At 40.6% G+C, this 26,345-nt stretch overlaps 1 protein-coding gene across 3 annotated transcripts in view; it reads left to right on the forward strand.

Moving 5' to 3' along the window:
- The first annotated feature begins 253 nt into the window (after positions 1-253).
- dtx1 (deltex 1, E3 ubiquitin ligase) overlaps positions 254-26,345 on the forward strand; it is a 46,639-nt gene continuing 20,547 nt past the window's right edge. The window contains exons 1-2 of one of the 3 annotated variants that reach the window (XM_061037720.1): positions 254-734; positions 1,326-1,947. In XM_061037720.1, coding sequence (XP_060893703.1) covers positions 1,689-1,947 — 259 coding nt within the window. In that variant the 5' untranslated portion in view covers positions 254-734; positions 1,326-1,688. Of the gene's footprint in view, positions 844-1,325; positions 1,948-26,345 lie in introns of all 3 variants that reach the window. The other 2 variants (XM_061037719.1, XM_061037717.1) reach the window with 2 other exon arrangements.

Raw genomic sequence — 26,345 nt, forward strand, 5'->3', positions numbered from 1 at the left:
TAAATACACAGTCCTGTCAGTGAAATGCTTGTGAAATGTTCTCCTTTTGTATCATCAGTATTCCTATCAATCGTTCATGCAATCATCTATAAAAACTTGATTCAGATATTTTAAATCAGTGTTCGTTTTGAACTTTTAACATGTTATGTATGTAGACAAATATCGGATGAAAAATTAATTTTTAAGAAAAAACTGCATAAAAACAAAGACGGTAAACAATTTTAGACAGCAAACATTGGTATTCAAGTTTCATGCGAAGAAGCGATGCATTGCTACTGAATCCAGTTTTTAATCTGCCCAAACTCAGCCCAATCTTGTATTAATATGGATTTTATTATGAAATCAGATGTGCTACCGGAAGTTGTGCATTGTTTATTTTGTGACACTTGAATATTTTGGGTGATTTTCATCGGTTAACTGTACAGGTGCGCCTGGACAATTGTGCGTAATTTTCTATGGGCAACAATAGCGTGTTTACTGTGTGAATGCATGCTGTTTGGCGTTTTAGGAAGACATTTGCGTCTGAAAACGTGCAACTGGGGCATGCATTCACTTTAACACAGCGGACCAACAAGCTGCTGTAGTCAGTGGCAGATTCTCGGGAATAAAACGACGTACTGTTTTTTTCTTCCTGCAATAACACTGGATTACTGGAGCTGCAAGAGGAGGCTCTGAAGACAGATTTGGGCTTTACGGATGAAGGGAAACATATGATCACAGACGTGAAACGACAGGTTTGTTTTCAGATTTGCAACTCGTTTTTTTTCTTCAGATTTTCTGTCGGCGCTTGTGAGATGCAGCCTCTACCTGACAGATGTGTGGCACCACAACTGCAACCTACAGGTTTGTATCGACACAATGTAGGCTACTCGTGTGGGTTGTGCGTATCACGAAATGAAATGATAATTAGGCTACTATACTAGATCATTTTAATGTCATTGCGATGTCATTAAAGCGACAGCGACAGAGTCCCTTGCGTTTCATTCACTGAATCTGAAAAGCTTTCTATGTGCAATATGTCTGATATTCTTTCTGCTGGGGTTATAATCTGGCTGTTAATGCACACGGTCTCCCCTCTCCCCATATCCGATGGCAATAACATTTATTTTGATGCTCAGAGGTGGCTCATACTATTTTCTCACTGCACTTTAAGCAAACAGAATTGCCGAAAGGTAAAGGCGACTAATGGGACTCTGGCACAGAGCTGGATTGGTTATCACCTCCTCTGAGACAGTGTCTGAGGGATGAGGAAAAAAAACTCATGGGAGAAATCACAGCATTTGTTTACCACTGTGTTTCTGCTTCTCTCTTGTCTTTTTATACAGAGATCCTGTCTACCTGCTGCTGATCCGCTGTGGTCGGCTGTGGAGGACTGAGACTGCTACAGCTGCACATTTTATCATCACTTTTATGATCAGCGTCTGCCACTTCAAACAGGACCAGACTAAAGAGCGACAGTGGCTGCTTTTGGCTGATCATAGTGCCAGCAGTCACGGAGTACCTGTAGACCATGGCTCTGGCTGAGCTGCTCACTTGAAAGCAGCATGAGATAACTGAAGACTAACTTGCTAATTGCTGATTCAAGCTTTTCTCAGTTTGAAGCTAATGAACATGTTCCAGTGTGTCAGCTGACTGACAGGGCTGCAGTGCTGTTCGAGCCAGAGACAAGTACAGTCACCACACAGGAGATGGCTCGACCAGGATCAGGGCTGCTGGCGCCCGTCAATGGGCTGGGGTACCCGCCTCAGAACCTGGCCAGGGTGGTGGTCTGGGAGTGGCTGAACGAACACGGGCGATGGAGGCCCTACAGTGCAGCGGTTTGCCACCATATTGAGAACGTATTGAAAGGGGATGCCCGGGGGAGTGTTGTTCTGGGGCAGGTGGATGGACAGCTCTCCCCCTACGTCATCGACCTGCAGTCCATGCACCAGTTTCGACAGGACACAGGTAAGAGACGTGATTGTTTCCTGTTTATGGTGTCACAGCTGGTGTCACTGTAGATTCAAACACAACAGGTATCTGTACATGAAGTTGATTACCCAGTATTTCAAGCATATGAAATGCATACATTAATGAGTTATTTTTTGCTGACATCACCTCAAATGATGTCACTTTTGGACCTACGTTACAAAATGAGTAGCCTCGATGCGGTTGCAACAAAAATCTTATGTAATTTTCAGAGGAATAAATGAGAGTACCTGGATGTCCCGTCTGCTTTGGGACTCAGGCAAAAGAGCTACAGGTTGAGCTTAGAGGTGTTTCGACAAACAGGTCACAAAGCACAAAGATAAGAAAACTCAGGAGTCAGGAGTGTCTTTAATGCGGCTGCTGGAATGCCATGACCTTGCCAAAGGTCACCGTGGTCGAGGCGCCACGCATTCATCGGGCAGGTGACTGCTGAAGTTCAGTGTGATGCTGTACATGCTTTACAGCGTATTGTTTTGATGAAACGTGGCGTCATTCCTTTAAGAGAATGGGAATCACAATAGAGGTTGCTTTTGTACATTATGGGGAAGAAGAAACAGTTCTACTAGGTCTTGCCTAATATTAACTCCACAGTATGGGAAAAAATTTTTGTTTGGAAATTCATCAGTTTCATCAATTTTCATCAGTTTAATGTATTGTAAGGGTTCTGTAAAACAGCAGGGATCGATTACCTATGACAAGAACATGCAAACAGTAGTATTGAAATAATATTAATACAAGTAGTACATATTGATATAGAGTAGAATCCACCCAGCAGTCTTTGTTTGGTTCGATTGTAATTCTCCCTTATGATGGCTGAGTTTTTGGATCTGACCAGATGTTTTTGCTGTACTCCAGCAAACCTCTGAACAAACTGTGTGTTTGTCTCTGTCTGTGGATTCACCTTCCTTCTGTTCCAGTGTTTGAAGCAGAGATGTGGGGGAGGTTTCAGACATCTGTTTGAGGCAGCCTTGGACAAATCTCGGCTGCTTGATTTATTATTCACACCTGATTCAGCGACATATCACTGCTATAGAGTCACACAGAAAAAAACTTCTGATTGTGCTTTTTTTGCATTGTGATTGTTGAGACAGGTCGTGTTTACTATTAAAAACTATTTACAGAATCTTTGAATGCGTTATGTAACATCTGATCGTGAGACATGGGATACACAGAAGGTGACCTCAGCATGATGCATTTCTTTTAAATGGTTAATAAACATTTGAAAACATATTTATGGATCGAGTCAACATTGTTCTTTATATTACAGAACAAAATGCAAAGGCTAGGTCAGTCACTGTCTGTAAAGTAAATGACAAATGGACAAAACTGTCCATCTGTAATGACATTTTACTCAAACTATAAATATACCCGTAGCGGTAATACACTCCTAGTTGTGTATGTGCTTTCTTGTTGCACTGGGCGTAGCAAACTAGCTCAAACTATAAACTATGCGGTATGTGGCTCTGGGCAAAGCTATGTACTTTGTGAATAAATATAGCCTAAGCATTAACCGAAAATAAAGCAATGGAAAGACACAGTTGTTTTTTGAAGAAATCATATTTCAGTGTTCATGTTCAATAGGCTATCCTGGAAAGCTCAGAAGTAGCTAAATGTCATCAGTGTTCCAGGTTGAATTCTGTGCATACACAGGCAAAATTAAACTTGTTAATTGAATTGACTTCCAGATTGATTTAGCATTTTAAAAGACGATAAACTGGGAAAAATTATCTGTTAGCAGCTGTAACAGCTAACGTTAGCATTTAGTTACCGACTAGATAACCACCTTAGCTAGCAAGTGGCTAATAGCTAACAGTACTTGTTGATAGTGTGACATGATACAATATGGAAGGCATAAATTCATAGCAAATGTAGTGTATGCTTTGGATTACAATTATAATTATGGCTACGCTTAGCTATAGCAAGTGGTCAAATGCTTGTTAGGCTACCTGTTGTTGACTAACAATAGGGTTATCAGATGTGTTGTTCTACTTAGAACAATGTACTGATGTCCCTCCAGATTTTCATCATTTATTGTCTTTTTGAGTTGCCATTTGAGGAGGGATGCAGATGAGGAAAATAGCCTCCGTCTATGTCATGTATGGATGTTACAATAGCGGCTTCTTCAAATACAGAAATTGGCTCCTTTTGAGGAATGTTCCCCTAAATTCAAGTTACGAGATTATCCGAAAAAACCGAATGTAGACGAAACAGGTCTTTCCCCCCAGTTGCTTCTGTGTTACAGAGAAACCAAAAGCAGACGTGAAGGCATGAAAACAGCAGGAGATGAATATATTTTTTCCTAAGCCTTCAATGTAACGGCTGCAACCATTAATATATATTACTCAATGTATTAGTTTCGTATTGAATTTAATATAGTCTCTTGTGGATTGTCCACTGTGGCAGTGTTTCTGCATCACAGTCAGGAGGTCTTGTAGTATTTTGATCCGTCTGCTGTTATCCCTTTTGATAGAACATAACACAGAGCAGGACATGTGTCTGGGGTTGACTGGCTACGAGATGAGCCACTGAGCCGTTTGTCAGCCATTACCGCGGCACAGGGGCCAGGTCTGACGTTTATCGGTCCTCATTGTGCCGTTCGCTGTGTTACCTTCCCCCTTGACTGGGATAAACCTGTCACTGCAGGGCCTGACGGACAGCAGCCTGGTCGCCCACTGCCCTTTCTCCCTCCCTTTTTCCTCTTTCTCTGCACTCTCTGCTCCTGTCCCCAAACAAGACTAACCTCTGCCACACCACAGCAATGGATCTGAGCTCCCATGATGCTTAGTTTACAGTCTGTAGTGATGTTGCACTTCTGTTTGTCCAATCGGCCTTGTTTAGCTTCTTTAATTGCAGCGTCTGATGCATCTCTTTCACATCGGATGTTTGTTTTATTTGTTGCTCATGAGGTCACCCACACTCACTTGCTCTGCAGGCTCATGGAGTGCCCCTGTGGGGAAACCCCATTTTGTCAAGAAGCCAGTGATCTTTTCTACTAAAGCTGTAGTATAAGCTATTGCGTTAAATATATATATGTAAAGGGCCTTGGTTAGCTTGTTTAAATGCAGAGTTTGATGTTTGATATATAAAAACGTTTGTGCGTGACTTTGCTGACAGCTGTTTTACTTGTGGCTTGGTGTCCTGTCCTTGCGGACTGTGTCGGGGGGCCATGCTCTCCTCTGGGTTTGGGAGGGGCTCCTGTGGGTGGGAAACAGGCCGAATAACTCCAACTAATGAGACAGCAGCCATAGTTAATCTCTGTGCCTCCCTTTAATCACTGCATCATGACGACAACACATGCACCACAGACTATGCAGCACGGCCCATCTCTGTAGGGAGCAGCATAAACACATCTGTATTTGGTTGGCAAATCAAAACACAAGGCATAGACTTTAATATACAACTACTACTGAAGAACCCCCATCCATGTTGAAATCCTGAACCCCTGTGCTGTGTATATATATATATATATATATATATATATATATATACTATGACTGAAGGCTTAGAGGCTTATATATATAGTGTTTGGATGAATATCTGGCGGAAGGCAGGGAGAGGATTGGCTCCCAGCCAAGGTGGATTGATCCATTCCCCTCCCCAGAGGGGCTTTTGAACCTCTAAACACTGCTGTGGACTGATCCCCTTTCACTACACCCACTCCCATAGCAAAACACACGGGCTTATCTGCCATCTCCATCACTTACCAACACTTTTGGCCTGTCTGATGGATTTCACACTGCAGCTATTGCTTTTGCTGCCTGGCTTTTTAAGCATTTAACTCTATACTTTTCTGATGATGGATAGGATAGATGTAACCTCAGAAGAGTCACGACTTGAATATAATTCCTTATTGAAAACTTTTATTTTGTTGGTTTCTGTTAAGATTTGTTGTCATATTACTGCAAGAGAAATGTCATTGTTAGCAAGTAGTTTCTTTAGTACAGACAAACGGTCAGATGACACAACAAAAGCACACGAAAAAATACATCAACTAAAATTAAAAGTCTATACCACTTACTAAATTGACAAAATTGACAGTATTTTCATTGATGTTATTTTGCTTCTGGTTTTACATTTTGCCTTTTTTTACTGACCAATTGTGTTGGACCTCAAATCTAAATGGTATCCGTGTGGACATGTGAACACAACATTACTTCAGTACCAACAGATGCCCATGCAGTTAACCAACCGGGGGGGGGGGGGGGGGGGGGAGATGGTATTAGCTGTTGCTTATAGTCCCGCTCCTCTTAAGCCCAGAGTCAGTGTGTTTCTTTGGAGTTTACAGAACTGTAGTGTTTTTTTCCCCCTGTCAACAACATGACCAAGGTAAAAGAAATGGCAGATCATCAGCAGCCCCCCCAAAAAATGTAACAAGCTAGGCTAAATAGCATCAATTTGAAATAACTTGCCATCGTCTAATTTAGAGAATTCAAACATGACAACATGATCATGTAAAAACTATTGAATTATCATCTGGAAAATGAAATATATTTTATCAATGAATTAAATGAGTAAAGTTTAAATTTTCATACATAAAAACTACATTTATTTTAAATGTAAAATCAAATAGACAGAATACAGTTTGCAATCAACGCTCTATCTCTCTTTGTGTGTCTGCTGTTGTTTGTGCCTTTACAGTTGTTCTGTGCTTGCTGTTGTGAAATGGCTCATGTGTGACTGCAGAGATAACCCCTATCAGCAGCTGTTGGCTGCTGTGTTGTCGGAGCAGGGCTTTGTTTGTTTTGGTTCCACAGGCGTGAGAACCTCCTCTCCACTGGCCAGTTTCCCTCGGCTAACCCTGACTAATTACTGTGGAAAAACGGCAGAAGAGAAAGAAGAGAGTGTCGTGTTCTCATGTATGTTGTGTGTGAAGCTGACAAACAACACACACTGTGGTTGTGGTCTGGATACCTGCCTATAACTCTGCAGCGCATGTATGCTGCAGATTGTTGAAGAGGATGGAGCAATAGGTTTCTGTTCTTTTATGTTGTTTAGTATGTAGTAAATGTGTGTGGGAACTGTTTTGGTGGTCTGTGGGAGGAAACTGTAAAAATGAGTCTGCTATGTTTGTACTAAAGGTCAAGTACTGTATGCATCAGCTCTGACTGTGAAGTCCCACTGTGTGTCAGAAGAAAGTAAAATGAGCAGCGAGTAGAGCATAAAGCCTCTGAACTATACATTTAGAACAAAAACGACAAGAAATGAGTAGGACTAGAATCAAGAAAGAACAATCAGGTGTTATAAAAGTGAGTGTGGTTTTATATATGAGTCTACAAGTGGATTTAACCAGTGTGTATGAAACTTGACATTTCAAAAAATCAAAGTTACAAAGTGTTTCACAAAAGCAGCAAAATAAAACAGGAAAGTAATACAATAGTGAAAATGTATATCAAAACAGTTTAGGCTCAAATTAGGAAATACAAAAATATTGTTAAAAAAATATGAAGAATGTGAAATTCAGGTAAAGTCAGGACAGGCTCTCAGATAAGGCGTGTTAAAGTGGGTAAATAAAGGTCAAACAGGGTTTGATTTAGGTATGGCTGTGATTGACAAGTTGCTTCCATTGTGGCCTGTTCAGATAGGAGGAAAAAAAAGTTGATGACTGCTAAATAGTAGAACTGCAGGATTCAAAATTGAGGAGTCAAACAGGTAAAATCATAATTTTACATTGTCTACTCATCAGTAGCTGAAACCCTTCATATGTCTTTTTATGGCATAGAGACACTGTGATTTTACAAAATGAAGCTACACAGATAAATCAAAGGTGCACAATGCTCTTCAGATACCCAGCAAGTAGCCTCCCTCTTGAAGCTCTTTGTAATCAGTGTAATTAGTCATTGACGGTGTTTAGCAGAAACAAAATGGTGCTTAACCAAAGTGATGGTGTCACTGTACACAGGGGTCCATTAAAGCCCCCCAACAGCTGGCTGGAATCCATGTGGATGTGGACAGGAAAGGGGGGCTGGCATGGCGCTGTGGAGAGGGAGAGAGGGAGGGGGCGAGCTGACAGAGGTGAAGAGAAGAGGAACAGAGGGAGAGGTGGAGTGTTTTCCTGATGGAAAGTGGCAGTCAGGGTGGAGGGGGGGATAATAACACTCAAAAAGACCCTTTACTGTGCACATTTCCCCCCGCTCTTTCACTCTCACACAAACACTTCACAGCTTTTGTCCTTCTGCTGAGAAGCTTGCCAGCAGCGCCTCAAGTTGTGCTTATTTTAATTAAGAATTAATTAAGGCACATTTTGTTAATTATCCGACTAAATATGTTGTTTACATAACGGAACAAACTGGATACAATGCTTTCATAAGCTTTAAGAGTCATTAATACGTTGTGACCAGCAGCAAACACAGGAAATAACACACAAAATCCTCCATTGTACTGCAAATAAAGGAAACCAAGCACATCTCTAAAGCAGTGAAGCAAACTATATTTCTAGGAATCAAACAGTTGCTAGGGAAGCATTATTTTTCAAAATATATTTTTTTGATATGTGGATTATTTTTCACATTTACTCAGTATCATATCACAAAAAAAGAAAGTTTTTCTGTAGGCCTGCAGGATATGAGAAAATGCAATGCGTTATTACATTGTTCAATATTGTGAAAAACAGACAAAATATATAGAGTGCATATTAACTATAACTCCCATATTCTATCTATCTAATGTTCTTCATGTTTTACACCATGCCTGTGTTCATGCCATCGTGTTTCTCAGGTCCAATTATTCTGAGGGTAGACGAGAGCTTCGAATGAATGCATCTCAATGGTGTGAACTAAGTGAGAAAACATAGCTTGTTTATGTAAAATAATGTTCTTATTTACTGCAATAAATTCAGACCTTTGCGCTGTGTTTTCTGCAGATGCTCATACATCTATAGCATGAGTTGTTAGTCATTGAGCAGACCCACCATTATGTTTGACAAAAAACAAAAAACAGAAAGTAGTTCATCATTAAAAAAGCTTAAAAAAGTTATTGCTTGGCCTTTCATCAACATGTATTCTTCTTCCATTTTCTGTGCATTGACCAATTGAATGCCTATCAAACACTTTGTTTTGTCTGTGTAAAGCATCGGTCAGGCTTCTACTACCACTTAATAGCAGGCTTGTTCTCAGCGTTGTAGTGCTTTGGTCTGCTGTCTTCATCTTTATTGCGTTACAGTGATGAGCAGTCTGTGCAGCCTCTGGCTCTCCACATCTCCCTTTAACTTCTAATCCAGTCAGTCAACACTTTTAACTTCTAAAGTGGATATCAAACTCTTTCATCAGTGATACGGCTTCAAAGCTGCTCCCTGTGCATCTTGCTTATCAGGCCGGTCTCAGAGGTCACTCGGATTGTCGTCTGCCTCGGCCCATCAGCTTGTTGCTGCTGGAATAAGGATGAGAAATCCGCTTTGATCTGTCTGGGTACATTTTCCTCCATCTCTTGGTTACGTTTAGTGACACATCTCTGCTTGAAATTTGGATCAAGCTCTCAAGAATATGTGATGGAAAAAGATAACATTTCCTGTGACCATGGATCAGTAGATCTGTTAGAAACTGTGATCAATAGCCTTTAGTTTTAGTTTTAAATAATGACTTTATATACTTTGAAAGCACAAGGGTTCTTCAGTAGCAGACGTTAGGTAGCTGCCGCACTGAAAAGAGACAGAGTGTTCTTGCAGTAACAAATGCCGTGTCTTTGATCTGCAGGAGTGTGTGGTCTAACATTTACTGAAAGCCTCGTTTAATGGAGAACAGAGGCTGCTGCACTGAAGCATCTTCGGCTGCCAGCGATCGCACTGAGCCGCAAACTCAAAGCCGCCTTGATCAGTGTCGGTGAAAACACAGAAACAGTGCAAGACTTTTTGTTTGTCGTGTCAGCATTTTCACTCACTTTACAAAAAAAAGCACCCTTAGCCCAGTTTGGCGCAGTTGCAGCATGACAAATCGCTAAATCCGAAAACTGGGATGGCTCTCTGAAAGCATCTTAGTGGTAAGACAGTCGTCATTGTTCCAGTCTGAGCTGCTGTAATATCCTAAAAAGCCTGAACACACAGGCAGGAGTCCCATCTCTGCTGTGAGCACTTTACAAAAAATGCTGCTTACAACCAAATCATCACTTGGTGCAATTTTATGCAAAATATCCTTTAGTTACATGTTCCCACCACCAACATTAAGACTTTATTCTTAGTTTACTTGCAGCTTTATTCATTTTTACATGGGGCTGTTCAAATGAACATCTTGGCACAAAACACATGAGATGGAATATTGTTATTTTTAGGTAAGGGTGAGTTGAAAAAATTGTCAGGTTACACAAATTCTTACTAGAGATGTTCCCAGGTGACTAATTTCTAATTGGTTTAAACAGTTAAATTAAAGCCATAACTGTTTAGTCTAAATGTTAGAGAACAGTCAATATTGAGTGCAACTCTAAGGGTAACAGTGTGTTTTGGTTCATCGAGTGTGGCTAATACTATCACGGCCAGTCTTCAGTCCTCCCTGCAGGTGAACATCCACATGCCTTTGTTAAATATGGTTACGCATTACTTCGGTCTATATGCCAGTTTAACCTGACACAGCCTATATACAACTGTATCTCTACTTCTAGCTCCATAATATACCGTCAAACCACGCTGCTGCTTTGAGTTGCCATACTTTCACCATGTTTGTTTACATCCAGGTATTAGAGCAGGCCCATTAACCGCAGCTCCAGCTCCAGCTAGTGGCAGGTGGCTGTGCTGAAGTTTGAACATAGAATTTGACCGGCTTTGGGCCAACACATAACATTATTTTATAATTAATATAACAGACTAGTAGTTCTGGTGATGACTTTTAACTGTTCAGTGGACTAACACACACATCTCTAATTCTTAGTTGTTTTTAAGTTAGTTGGTAGTATAGCTTAGGGGAAGTGATTATCTGTCAAACTTGTTTTTTTTAATGAATATGTGGTATTTATTGATTGCTTACTCACAAACATAGGCATGCTTACACGAAGATATTAAACATTAAGGTCACCACATTTGTTTAAATAAATATTATTAAATATTAAACTGAAGTGAAAAAAGGAGACTAGTCTGGTACTTATGTGTTATTGAAATGTAATCTATCGTACTGTCACAAACTATGCATTCAGTCTAAAAAAGTTGAGCATTTGACTGTTTTTAGTTTTTTTAGTTACTTGCTAAAAAAATATTGATAGTGAACACTACACTACTGCATCAAATACTTTGATTTACAGATTCCAATTTCTTGATAAAATACAAAAAAGTTTTTTGTATTTTATCGTACACAAGATGTTAGGAATTAATTGAAAGGCTCTGCAACTATATTTTCACATTTCCTCCTCTATCTCTCTACCTGCATTCTCCTCTCAATTTGTGTCATTAAAAGTCATCATTTTGATGTTTTGGATTCTTTTGATAGCCTATATGCTAGCTTCTGGCTTGATGAGTTTTCCACAGCAGTTGTTAACTAGTAGTTTTAAAAAAGGGGGCAAAGCTGCTGAAGGTAGCTGCTGCTCTTTTTGTCCAGTGTCTCTAAAGGATTTTTTTAATGCACAGTAAGAAATAGGGCCATTTCAAGTGACATCGAAAGCTCCAGACAGGCTACAAAAAACGAACACTCTCCTCAAAGATCAGGTCTGGTCACCCTGGGACTATGGGGGAATGGGGAATTGGTTTTAAAGCACAGAAGCATGTTAGCATTTTTCTTATAAGCATGTTAGCTTGTTAGCTTTAGCCCTTAGCTAAAAGCACAGCCGAAGAGTAGCATGCTAGCATTGCGGTGGACTCTTTTTGTAGACTCAAATAAGATTTCAGTTATCGTGGAAAGGATTAGTTGACTGACAGAAAATCTTATTGCCACATTTCCTGTTAAGTTTATGAAATTTGAATAATTGTGATTTGAGGACGATACTGCATGATGCTGAACAAGAAACTCATCTGTTGTAGACTGATGTCAGGTGTACTGTTATTAAGTATATTTTCAACAACAACCCCAGCTTTAGTGCCTATAGTGTTAAAGCAGTATCCAGCGCATGTTAGTTTGTAATCGAGGTGTGTATGAAGCTGCTTGTATTCTGAATACCGGTTGGTCCAACAGAAACAAGGGGAGAAATTACTGCGACAATGCAGACGAACACACACATGCACATAATGGTTTACTTTCCCTCATACAACTTTCTTGTCACAATCCCTTATTTTGATGGTTTGCAGCCCGGGTGCTCAGCAGAATAACAATGTGAGCGTCTGACTCTTTCTCACCCTCCTACCCCTCCTCTCTTGCGCTCTCTGTGTCACCTGTAAGTGCCTCTAAATCATGTTTCCTGGAGAGAGTCCAGGTCCTGTGACTGGTCAGTATGAGGAACATCCTGCTGAGCCTGTGAGGTGAATAATATTTGCCAGGTGCTCCTGCCGGGGACCCTACAACCCCGACTGTTGCTCTTCGAAGGAGTCACTTTTTCTGACACTTCATTATTAATGAGCTCTCACAAACTCTCCAAGGATTTATAACACCGGTGCCTCAAGGTGAATTTTTATTAGACTTGAATGGTAATTGCTTCTGCTCTGCTCTGTCCTTTTATATGGATGCACTCAGTCAGAGAGACATTTGTCAATAGGAAAGGGAATGAAAGTCACTGCTACAATATCTGTTAGGTTGATGTATATTGTTTATGGCTGATTATTTACATTTTGAGATGAAAGTCTGAACCAAATAATAAAATGGGAAAAGAGCCCAAAGAGCTTCAAACATTACAAGTCATATTCTGGGAGCTTGATGAAATGTAACAAAAAAAAAGTTGTAAAATTTAGATGAAATAAGTTAGTCTGAGGGCAGAGAGAAAATTTAAATTACTTGGGGGGTAAAAGCACACCATTGATCAAACTACATCATCATGAAATAGTTACCTGCACATCACCAAATAAAAAAAAAGACCTTTGTTGGCTCTGCTGCTTTTGCAGTCCTCAGTAGATGGTTGCTCACTTAACAGAAGTTCATCTCCGTTTTAATTTTTTGTTTAAGGAAGGTAAAGGTAGAAACATCACAGGAATACAATATGGCAAAACATTTCAAAATTCACCCAATCACATTGCACCATGCTAAAACCGTAAAAGCTGATCGATAGGTAGAAGAAGGAAGTTAATAAGGTGAGAAGGATGGATTGTCTTCACTATGGTCGTCATGATTTCTTGTCTCTTTGCTTCGTCTAATATCTCAGCTGCTGTCAGAGACAGTGCAGCAGACGGGACGCAGCAGGTGAACAGTCAGTGTCTAAAAATATTCACAGAAACAATAACTCTGCTACCGTCTTTCAAAAGATGAGAAATTGGACTTTTGCCTGAATGCAAATAATAGGACTCCATTGAGTGAGAATCACACCCAGTATTTCAGAACTAACAGCTTTTTCACATACAGTAAGAGATTAAGAAAAAAAGGATTTAAAAGCTTTAGGGGGTTTGTGGTGTGTGTTTAAAAAGGATCTCCAGACATAACTACGCATTGAAAAAAAGTCTGCTTGAAATAACTCATATTATAGTAATAATCTGAAAACCAAAAAGTATTGTATTTTTTCAGGAAGTAGCGGACAAGATCTCCACTCCCACTGTACAGCTCCAGGACAAATTTAGAGACCACTGCAAAAATATGTATTTCTCTGGTTCTTACAGGTTTGTGTTTGAATGAAATGAACATTTCTTGTATTATTGTTCACAACATTTCGCCCAACCTCTAAACTTCCAAACAAGGTAAACATTTGAGGAAAATGACAACGAGTGAAGATAAGTAAAATATGGAGTGTTTTTCAGACCTTGAAATGCAATGCAAATAATCTCGTGCTTGAATTACAGCTTTAATGCTTCTCGGCATACTTCAGTATTCCCCAATGCTGTTGTTTGTTGTAGGCCACTCTTTGTGCAAACATTCAAGCAGCTCAGCTTTATTTGAAGGCTTGTCAAGTGATCACCGAATCAGTACCTTATTAAGTGGAATGACTTGTGCAAGTGCTGAAGTTAAACTGGCTCTGGAATAGCATGAATACAGAGATGTTGAGTCAAGGAAAACTTGGAGTAGAAAAAATTATTCCACCAAATTTTAATTTCACTTATACTTTATCCTTTAGTTTTCTTTGCCACTTGACTTTCTGCAAACAAAATACATAGAACCAAAGAAAAAAAATTATTTTTTGCAGTGGTCTGATTTTTTACCAGCGCTGTACATTCTAATGACTAAAATGTGTACATCAAACAAGCAACACATTGAACCATGATTTGCCTTCAGACTGGTTTTATGTCACAAATAATACTTGAATATCTGTGGGTGTAAAAGCTTTAAATGTGAGCTCAGACAGACTCTTCCCCTTCAGCAACACAATGTGAACTCAATCCTCTTAAATCCGAGCAGGCCAATACATCACTCTGTGCACTGAAGGTCAAACATCTGAGCTAACGGGGACTTTAGAGTGATTCACAAGCTTTCAAGATTCAAACACTCACCTCTTTACAGCTTTAAAGGTCGGTGTTAGGTTTGTAATTTGTCCTGTGGTCAGCTTTAATTCATGCCAGTGAGTTCCACTAAATGTACGGCGACAGACATGAAGTTACAATACTTAAAATCAAATAAAACACCACTGCAGTGTAATCCACTCCTCTTCTTTGCAGGTCTTTGATCAGTATTTCCCCAAAGGTAGAGTAAGGCTAAGTACAGCTTCAGATCCTTTAGGTATCTCTTCGATTGGGACCTCAAACTTTGTTTCGGGTGTTTCAACCCTTTAAGCCCAACAATCCCTCCTCCTTTGAGATCAACATAAATGTAATTGCAAAGTTGACCCTCGCCTGCTCTCGAGTAATTAAGCCCTCCCTTAAAGTCATCATTCATTTATTCATCACAGTTGTTATACATTGAGGAGGTTTCTTGCAGCTATCAGTGCATAGAGAGTTTGAATTCAGCTGCTTGAGCTGACACCTTTAAGCTACCTTTCATTATTTCATGATTATCACGGTGTCAAAAATAAATGGCCCTTCAATGCATTGTCATTCATATTTCAGCAGCTTTTGTTCCTGCTTCTGCAATTAAACTGTCCACTTCTAAAAGAAAGGATTTAGAAACACATTTCTCCACAGGCTTTAAACCCTCAGAGTGAAAGTTACACCGTCACACCTCTGTAGGCCTCGCTATGGTCCGTCAGACTCGTGTTGAGGCCGAAAGCTTAATAACAATTTTTTTTAAAAAAGAAGCTTTTAGCTACATTTTAACCAGGACATGAACCTGATTTTCTTCCAGCCTCTGACATTTAGCCTCGACAAGCTGGAGTGAGCGACCTGAATACTCTCGGTTCCACTCAACAGACTCGACAGTCAAATTTAGAAAAAGTGTACAGCTCAAAATGCAGCCGTAAAAATAATTGAGCTATGAAGATGAGCTATTAATACTCAAATACATGGATGTCTCCATTAATTTTGGAACACAGAGGAGATGTGATTAGACTTGTGATTCACCAGGGAAAGGGTCTGGGCCTGATCACAAAAAAAACTCCTTGGGAAAGCAGAACATATTTAAAAAGAGAAGTTGTGTTTGTAAATCTATTATCCAGCCTTGCACTCGGGGGGTCTGATGACTTCTGTCCTCTCTCACACCACTTTATTGCTGATCAGTGCTGATCGCTGTAGCCTGTTGAGGTAACAGTGTGCTGTTATGTAGCCAGACGTTTCCTCTGATAAGACCTGACTGTGTCTGACAGCGGTTATAAAAGCTTGTCTCAGCAAACTCATTTAGTACATGCTGTTCAGCTCAATGAGTCAGACACCCTTTATTTGTCAAATGTAATATGCGGAGCGTCTTTCCCCCCTCCTGGTGTTTCCCATGAACAGCCTTGATGTTATGATGTAATTTGTTTGAAACTGGTATCCTTATTTGACAGAGTGTAGTAACATCACTTATTACTTTAACTAAAGCACATCTACTTGATATGTTCTCCACCTCAACTGATGTTTGCAACACAAGAGTTAACTGTATCTAATATGAAAGTGTATATAATCTGTACTTGGGGGTCTGTTTTCTTAGTAAGGGGAAGTGTTACAGTTACTGATTTTTAGTACTTACGTATGTACTATTGAGCAATCACATAGCAGCAGGCTTCAGAGTAAGCAATATTTTGAGCGCAGTCCGTGGTAATGACATCTCGACTCCCATTGTCAATTTATTTGCGAATGCAGCTAACAATCCGTTCTAGATCAAAGATTTCAACTTGTTTAAAAAAATCTGCTTCACGCTTAGTCATGAAAGACAATCAGGGTTTAGATTTCCCAACGTCCTGGAATGCATTAGAAATGATGGATCCTACACCGTTCAACCAAGAAGCATTCTAAAAGTTATTGTTCTCCTCTTGAGGACAGACTAAAAGCTTCCTTGTTATATCAATCTGCATCATTTACAGATAAATATCACAGCCAATAAGACCAACAAGGTTCTAGTAGATTTGGTAGTGAAATTTCAAAGTTGGAGAGGTGAAACAATTCTATGCTAGATTTTTTAAATTAAATACACAAAGGAAAAAATGGCTCCCTGGAACACTGTTTGGAGCTTAAAAGCTACCAGAAGAGTTACGCTTTCACTGTTGCGGGCCCTCCACCATAACTTCTCGCGTGTTATTTTATCTTCAAGCAGTTCCAGGGACCAAATGTTCCTCTGAGGACAGTTTGTGTATAGAGTTATGAACATTTACCACAGAATCTGTACATTTCTCCAACTTCCACATTTCTCTACCAAAACTCCATAGCGCACCTTTAATATGCTATAAACACAATCAGTCATATTTTGAGCATGATGCATATTAGGACCATATAATAGCTACAGAACCACCCACAGGTTTCATGGAAGTGAGTCATAAATGTTTGCCGTCTGAAACACTCACCACACAATAAGTGATGTGATCATGTGGAAAACTTCCTCTTTAAACTATCCGACCTTCTGCTGTTTGCTCATTTCTGCGGTTGCTCAGTGACGGTGCAGTATGCATACAGCTCATGAAGTGTGATCGATTCTTGATGCTGTCATGTAGCAGTTAGTGTTGCATGTACAGTGTGGCAGAGGTCATCTGACGGAGAGAGCTGCTTGAGCTACACCTTAAGTCTGCACCTTAAAGTGCGGCCATCAATCAGCTCTCTGCTGAGCGGGCAGAATGTCGGCCCTGATGTACAGTCTGTCTTGCTGCTGTGGCGGCTGACATGAAATATCGTGTGTTCACTGATAAATGCTGCATCACGTTGTACATTTGTGTTTTTCTGTGTGTGTGTGTGTGTGTGTGTGTGTGTGTGTGTGTGTGTGTGTGTGTGTGTGTGTGTGTGTGTGTGTGTGTTTGTCATTTTCTCTTGTATTAATTGGAGGGAGGAGTTATGTGGTCTTTGTTGCAAGGTCAGCTGTAGGGCTACATGACGCAAAGATCACAATATTAGTATTGATATCAGATTATCTTCACAATATGACTGATATATTTATACATATTTCTGATGGTGATAATTGTATCACCATGGCACATGGAAAATTATGTAGCTGATAATAGTGATCTTTGCTCCATTAAACGGTTTAACATAATAGCTTTCTCTAATAGTTTTTTTCCTAAACCTTCAGTAACATCTCTGGGAGTCATGTAACAAGTCAAACATCCACCTCACGGAAAGTTTTCTTCTGCCGAACCACGTCTTCAAATCATTATTAATGCAAACACTTAAGTTTTTTTCTTTTGCTTAAATATTACTTACATTTTGTTATCAATGAGTTTGCCACTAGTTGCAGCATTCCTACAGTAAAATGTCTCCAGAGGCCCTATCACACATCCACAGCACTCCTGAAAATGTTTCAAATGTGCCTGGGTGGGCTACATGGTGAACGCAAATAGAACGTCTTCATTCTGACGTAAAACAGAATTTTTTCTGCAAGTACGTTTTCTGTAAGAACTTGGGCTGAGTCAATGTGTAGGCAGTGTTGTGGAAAATTCACCATAAGTGACTCGATCAGAAAATGTATACATCTTCCGGCTTCAAAACCCTTTCTGATAGTTTGTCACCTCTCTTTTGTCTGTGAATACGTCTAATCACACGCTGCATTGATAAAAAGTTAAAAACAGTCCATCACAACTACATATCATCTGATGCTGTGTCTTTGCATCTTTGACACAGTTTGTTGTAAACATTTCACTGTGACTTCTGCAGCTTCCTTATAACTTCATGTCCTGCTTACTACCGGAAAACCACCTTAAATATACAGTGTTGAAAAAGGAAGTTATAATGAAAACTATCCAATACTTAACACCTATGTACATTTTAAAACATTAACAAAGTCAGAGGAACGGCAGCTCCAGTTACAAGTCATGCTCTTCTAGGGAAGCCAGCTGATGACCTGTATCATGAGGTTTTCTGAATACCAGTTTTTATTTAAAATCCTATTCAGCTCACACAAAGTCTTTATCACTTGTGTATGATTTATGTCAGATTAGACTCATAGTACAATGGGCAAAAAAAATCTATGTATTTTGTTAACCCTCAAAAACTGTATATATCCTGCTCTAGAAAAAAAAAGTTTTGAAAGTTTGATTTGCACTTTGATTGATGTGATAAATGGATCTGAATAGTAAATGTTTCATATTTGAGAAATACTTCTTTATCCATTCAGTTCTTTAATATGTCGTGCAGTATTTCTTGGCAGCACTCTGTTCAAATTGGACCGACGCCAGGATAAGAGAGCTCTGAAGCATGCAGGCATGAGAGGTCCTCATTTGGCAGCTGTCAGAGATGGGAAGAAATGTTGTGATATAATAAAATCCTCTGAAGTGCACGGAGGACAAGCAGGCAAGAAATCCCGGATAATTAGAAAATGTCATACTTCAGAATTAAATGTTGCAAAGAGCTGGATCAACCGAATGAGCCTGTGTTGTTTGGTGCTGTCTTTACTGGAGAAGCTTCTGTGAGCAGGATTTTGTTTTTTCCGTGTGAAAGTGACTCCTCTCTGCTAACGAGAAACCTGTTCAGTGTAACCCTGCTGGCCTGGACATCGAGCCAAGACTGCAGGTTTGTGCACGCGCATGTGTGTAACTGTGTGTGTGTGTGTGTGTGTGTGTGTGTGTGTTATACCTGTGCCTGGAGCTGTCCCTCCATCTCCCTCGCCTTGGTGACTCGCTGGCCCTTCGCTGACACACTAACAAGGTTCCTGCTGGACGTGATGTGGCTCAAGTTGTGTGAAGTGGAAACACACATATCCAGGAACGCTCATCTCTTTACCCTGCAACACTTCACACACACACACACACACACACACACACACACACACACACACACACACACACAGCCACACGTGCATGCTGCTAGTTGTACACACGCAAATTGAGTCACAGAGGCTTCTTGGCAGAGCTGAAGCTGCTCAGCTGACGATGGTCACGACATCCAGCCAGTCAGAAGGTTGTTTCAGGGTCTGTTACCTCACTGCAGTGCAGGAGCTGGCAGGTGTACAGGACTGTAACTTCATTTTCTCAATATCTTTTTTAGCCACCCTGTTCTTTTTTTGTTTTGTTTTGTTTGTTACCTTTAAGTGCAAACTCTGCACAAGTACGCAGTAAGTGGCTGGCTCCCTGGGCCAAGGTGTGGGAGAGTTTGGCGAGGTGGAAGGGGCTAAGGGATGAGAAGGGCTGCAGTGGGAGTGAGGACACTTTTCCTCACCGCTTTGTCTTGCTGGCAGCAGAAAGTGTATTATAGGGGCCTGTTTTACTGCAATGCTCACTTTTGAAGCTGTGGCAAAAGTGAGACATCCTCTTTTTTTTTTTTCTGTTTTTTTGGCAGAAAACCTCCTCTCATCACATGCGTCCTTCAGAATACTCCCTCCCTCCTTACATTTCTTCTTTTCATTTCTCCTTCACTTTGTCTGACCTTCCTCTATCACTCATTCTAACCCCTTCACTGTCTTCCATCTCCACCTCTTTTCCCTTTCTGTCTTTTCCTCAAAGGACAACTACCTTTACTTGTTTTTTTTCTCCTCCCCTTTATACCCTCCTCTATTTTCCTCCTTTATCATTTTTCCCATCAGTGCCTCCCTTCTTCCTGTCTCCCCCCCAAAAAAATGTATCCATCACATTTTGCAGACAAAGAGGTCGCGCAGGCTTAAGGGAATCCTTTCCTCTATCCACTACTGTAACTCATTATGAAGAACTGCATTCTGGGAAAAGTGTCATATCAGTGTAGAAGATGAGCTTTTAATGTGTGATTTTGTAAGAGCAAATCAGGGGAGCTACGATATTGTATAATATAATGCTGTTAAAGCAGCTTAATCTCAGACTGTCATCCTCATTATTCTGCTCTGTGATCTCTGGGTATTTGCTAATGAGCAGATAATACTCTTACAGATCGCTCACACTTTGATATACAGGTAGGACAAGGTCCTCTGGGCAGATTATCAAATCTTAAGCCTCAGAGGTGCCTGAGTTAAAGAAGAGGTCACTTCTTATCGTGTTCATACGACAGTAGTTTCAGATCTTTTAGAGCCAGATGTTTTCTATCAGTGTGTGATGCATTTTTTAAACCACTCTGCAGCATTCTGTCTCTTCATCATCTAATAGCCAGCTCGGGTTTATTGTTTGTGCAGCCCTTTTTGGGAGATGAAAGTCTTTTTTTTTTTTCTAGCTCTGGGGTTTATGTGGAAACATCAAACATGCATCAATTATTTTCGTTCTCTCGTACAGTACACCATATTAGCATATTCATCATGTGATTATTCATATGTGAGATATAATGAGAGCTGTATGATGGTAATACATGGTCTGTGCATGGACAGATGCTGTGCTGCTTACAGCTCTGTAGGTGTTTGTGTTTGAGTAAACACTGATCAGCTGTTTGATAAAATAAAAAAACAACTTCCATCGACTGAAAATAAGAAACTATCAAATCAAGTGTTTATAGAGGAGGGCAGTCTTTATGTGTATAATTAAGGTTGGACGGAGTTGCGGCCTAGTTAGCTTTATGATCATGAGAAACGTTTGAAAGAGACTTAACTTGTATTCAGATTGTAAACATTCAAAAAGCACTGAGGGATTCCTCAATGTGGGTGTGTTGTTTCAAATAAGAAAACCAAATGCAGGAAGCTCAGATAAGTAACAAAAAAATGTTTTTTGTAGAAGTCTTTCAATTGCAAAAAGAAGAGAAGAAAGCTGCTGAACAGTTTCAGTCACAGAAAGTACTCCTTCATGAACCTCACTAATTTCAACCTGACCCAAGTCCAGCCATATTTTTGTAAAGTTGCAATTTTCTATATTTTAGAGAAACAACTTTAACAGGACTTTTGCACGGTATACCCTCTCGGCTTTGAGTGCTGTGGCAACATTATAAAAAGGTTCACTGGTAGATTAAAAGTGAAAGAAGGGTGAGAACAATTATGTGGTGTACTGTGCTATGTTGTGAAAAAAAAAGCCACAGAAAGGGGAGGTGTTTTGTGTTTCATACTGTAAACAACTGCTGTGACTGCTGAGAACTGTGAATGAACCTTGACAGGAGCCTTTACTTTTTTGTGTTTTTCAGCTCATTAATTAACCAAAGTTAACTTAAATTTACCCAAATCTGGTCACCTTTAGTAGTCATGGATAGTACTGCATTTCCCTTAATGCAAATTCTCTTTTTTTATAAATGACAGTGTCTTATAAACTCAACAACCAGAGTTTCCCAAAGTTCGTAAGACATAAATTTGAGGTCTTGCCCAAACTTTTTCTGTTTGGTCAAACCGTAACAAAATAACCCTGATAACGTCATTTATTGAGTAACATTAAAACTTTGTTTTTATTACCATCTGTGATGATGAGTAAACTGAACTTAAGTTGCCATTTGGATGGTGTACCACTTTCATCAGCTATTTAACGGGAAAGTGATGAGAAAGTACGTGTCATTAATTATTCAGTTATCATTTGAGTCATTTAAAATAATACTAGAATAAGACTGATGTTAAATGTAAAACTGCTTCATTGGTGTTTTTACCTCAGGTTCTGTTTGTTTAAGAAAGAAGGAGACCTCTGCAGATAACTTTTTCCCCTGTTAGAAACTTGTGAGCAATGACAGTTGAATCATCTTCACAAGGTCATTTCAGAAGTCGTGCATGCTGTTGCTCCTGCGTTGGTCCTTGAACAACGATTTAGCTAACTAACAAAATCAGTATTCAACTAACAAAATGCAAACTCAGGTTGTGCTTGACTAATGTTTTAAAATGTTGCCTTGTGGGGCAGCCCTAGTAGAAAGTTGCAACAACCTCGGGTATTGGAAATGCAGAAGTGCAAAATCCTGCAGTTTGTTGAGCGTCCGCTTGAGGCCGGTTGATGAAGCAGCAGAAGTCACATACACACCCCGTTCAAAAAAGCCTGTTTCCACAGAAGAAATTAACATGGTTACAGCCTGGTTCAAATAATGATTTGTTCTGATTAGGTCATGTTTGATCGGCACACACTGTACAGGGGGTGAATTTTTTGATTGCTCATCCGTTTTGATTTCATGAAGGATAAGTGTTATTCACAGTATGGCCTGTGATTGACAGGGGGGGCGTGATACAACGCTTTGTCAAGAGGCTTAAATCCCGCCTCATCTCCAGCTCTTTGCCTATCTTTAGGTTGACTGAAGGTTAGGGTGAGACAGCGTTTCCAGCATGGTGCTGCCATGGATGGGTCTCCATAGCCCCCTGCAGTAACATCACTTTATTAACAGTCTATGGTTGCACCCCTAGTTTAAGGTGATTTTTCCCTCAAACATTTATTGTTGTAAAACAGTGTTATCTGTTTTAATAGCAACACAACCATAAGATAATATCATATTCATGAGATGTAAATGTTTTCTCTGCTGTGTCTGCAGCGTCTCTGCTCTGTCAGAGATCATCAGGTTTTCATGAAGAGGCGCTATCTTTAAGTACCCTTCAGACACATTGAGTCGTCTGATGACGGACCTGTTACTGGCCTCTCTCCTCCTGTAGTTAAAAGAAAGAACTGCACAGCTATGTTTTAATAAGCTCAACGGCAGCCTCTGGGAAATTGATGAGGCTTGTCAATTAGAAAAGCTAAATTACAGAGCTTGATCCTAGCGCTTCTCATACACCTGTCCTCCCACGTTGGCAGCGCAAGAGGAAGAGCTGCAAGGCGATGTGATTCAATGACACAGATTTCCACTCTCTGTCCGAGTGGTGAGCGCGGTGTGAGAGCAGGACGGGGTCCAGTGAGTGACAGAGTGGAAAATGTGAAGAACGGCTCAGTGAGCGTTGGTGAGGAGCCAGGAGAGACGGAGGAGAGCGAGGGGGGGGGGGGGGGGAAGCTCATGTCAGCAGCAGAAGAGAAGAGCGAGTGGAGGAGGAGCTGTGCTCAGGGAAAGGAGTAGTAGAAATGATCACATATGGGCGTACCCCTCCTCCACCATCCCCCTGCACTATTCACAGCCCTGGGGGACAGTTTTCGTGACAGCAAAACCTTTCCCCAAGTGTTTCTGTGACAACAACGCCTGAAGCTCATGCATTTTGTAACAGCTGCTCAGGTATTACCTGTGGTAACACAGCAGGTGCACTTCACTGACTGTATTTTCCACTCGGGGTGTTTTCATCACCCTCACTCTCCCAGTGTGACCACAGAGGTGTTAAAGTGAGTGAACACACACATCAATAACCTCAGTGACAGATTCAAAATGAACCACTCCCTGTGTGGACTGAAGCAGATTTACTCCCTAGATAATCTCCAACTACAGAAAATGTGTGTCCCTAACCCTGAATCTCAAAGTGACAGCTTCTGTCCATCTCTTGTCAGTTATTTAATTAATGAAATGCAGCTTACAGAGGTAGATAAAGGTTTTGTTTTCTAAAATGTATTTTTGCCTTGAGGTCTGATTTGAGGTTAAATTACATCAGCATACTGTACAGTATATCTTTATAAAAATACATCATTATGTATAAATGCTGTACCCATGTTCAGCCCAGATTTTTTGGTAATAAGAAGATTTTACAGATTCAATCAATTTACATAAGAAGTTACAAGGCATTACTACGATGGCCAATGAGAGTGGAGTCTACCAAGAGACAGAAAGGCTGACAGGGTTTCTAAGCTATGGTACACATAAAGCCCCAAGGCTTTAGCTAGCATGCTACTGTTGACAGAAAGCTAACTGGTTAGGGTGATAGGATGAAAAGTTTTTCTCTTTTGGACTTTTTGGGCCATCTGCTTTTGAATGTTCTCCCCGCAATGGATTGTCAGGGCAGGTTGTAGTAGTGAGTCTCTGGACTGTTGGGATCTGCTTCACTGTGAGATCACATGAGATCGTAAATAACAAAGTGAGGTGGTATGTTTCTTCTCCCTCTGGTGTTCACTGTAATCTTAGTAATATCAAAATGTTCCCCATGTGCATGTTTGATCGTAAGAGAATATCTGTGAAGTTTCCTCTTCTATGTGTGATGAAACCTGAGTTTTAAACTGGACAGCATTAGGAAACTCCCGACCCTGGATGACGCAATTGGGGGGGGGGGGGGGGATCCACCAATGTGAGCTACGGCACATTAGTAAGCCAATCTGCTGATTTTTTTGGCAGGAGCCTCTGAGGACATCAGAGGATGTCACAATTTAATGTTTCATGTCCTTCCTTTTAAAAGACTTATTCAGACAGGCCTTACTTCACTTCCAGTGGAAAGAAAACAAAGATATGAAGGATGGAGACTGGCATGGCCTCATGTGGTGAACGAACAGTTGGAAGTTTCATCCCCCAGCTAAAAAAATTTGAGCGGGCTGCCAGGCTCACCCTGAACCCACCTGGCCCTGCGTGACAGTGAGGTCAGAATCCCACTGCGAGGGCTGGCGTGTTAATACATCACACAGCTTCAGCTCACCCAGGGGAACCTCGCTGGTGTTGGGGAAGGACGGCTGGAGGACGTGGTGGGAGGGAGGACAAGGATGTGAGGGAACAGCAGGAAAGATGGCTGCCGGAGGCACACAGGGTCAAACAGAAAGAAACTACTTTTGCCTTGTTTCCTGTGAGGAAGCACATGAAGGGTTGCTGAGAGAGCATCAATGACTCAGCCATGGATTTGTATCAGAGGCAGGTTTATGTTTAACAGGAAATTACAACAGAAAAGGCAGCAAGCACAAAGTCAGGCTTGGCCTCTACTGGTTCTCTTAAGGTTTCTAACTAGCACCTTGAGGTAGACATTTTGAAGACTTGTAATTTAAACGCTTTGAAAAGCATTAATAGTATTTCACTTAGAGAGTCAGCAGTAGCGCTGAGATCGAAAGGCGGCATGCCACTTTGTGAGCTGCCGCTGTTAATTCTTGGCACGTCAATTTGACAGCGACATGTGCGCTTGGATTACCAACATGGCACCATAAATTCAGCTGCATTTGTGCCGTTGCTGGTGGCATGCCGCAGGGGGCCAGCGCCATGTAGGCTACCACTCGTCTCTCACTCTAGAATTGCCCATCTTCCATAACCATGATTCATATTTAAATTAATACCAGCAACAAGGTTAGCCGAGCCACCGTATAGCCAGTCAGAATAATCGATAGCATGAACCTATTCATGTGCATTATATCAACCTCCACTTTGAGGTTTACTATAATTACATTTTATAACGTATTGTCGTTCACAACTCCTAACAGCCATGTAATGAAGAGATATAAACTTTTTCTCAGTCTGGATGGTTTTATTCAAGAAATGGCTGGAAAACTTTTTCTGAATTATGTTTCCTCAAGGGCTCATTATGCCAGTTTTCACTGGTCCAGTGCTGGATGCCAGTTTGATCTTCCACTTCAGCGTCATGAGCCAGTATGACCGACATGACGCGAGCACCAGAAGCGCCACATGTGCCACTCTGACCGGCATGCTGTGATGGTGGTTGGTAATGTTGGTAATCTAATCGCACAAGTTGCTGTCAAACTGGGGTACCATGAATAACAGTGCCATGCCGCTGCTCATGACGTGGCTGACACATGCCGCTTTTTGGTCTTGCCGTCACTCTAGGGTTTAGCTGCAGAGATGTGGGAGTGCAAGCTAAGAAAAATCAAGCAGTCAGTCAATCACGAAGGCTACAGACAGTTCAAAAATACAAAGCTGAAGTTGTATTATTGGATTTTTTTTTTTCTTTATAATTTTTTTTTTCTGTGTGTGAAATCCAGTAAGGAATCTCTTTATTTTGTTGTAACTATCCTTATAACCACATAAACCTTTAGAAGAAGAAATGTTAGTCCAGGCTTTTTAGTGTGAAAACGTGAGCCTTGGAGTTTTTTAGTGATTACACGTGGAAGTCCAAAACTTGGGCAAAATATTTAAGAGAAGCACATTACATGCAACAGACTCCATCAGAGCTCTCATCTCGAACAACTGCCCGTACAAACAGGCTTTCAAAGACAGACGCTGTTTA

The sequence above is a fragment of the Labrus mixtus genome, chromosome 5, assembly GCF_963584025.1.
Source record: "Labrus mixtus chromosome 5, fLabMix1.1, whole genome shotgun sequence".
Classification (NCBI taxonomy): Eukaryota; Metazoa; Chordata; class Actinopteri; order Labriformes; family Labridae; genus Labrus; species Labrus mixtus.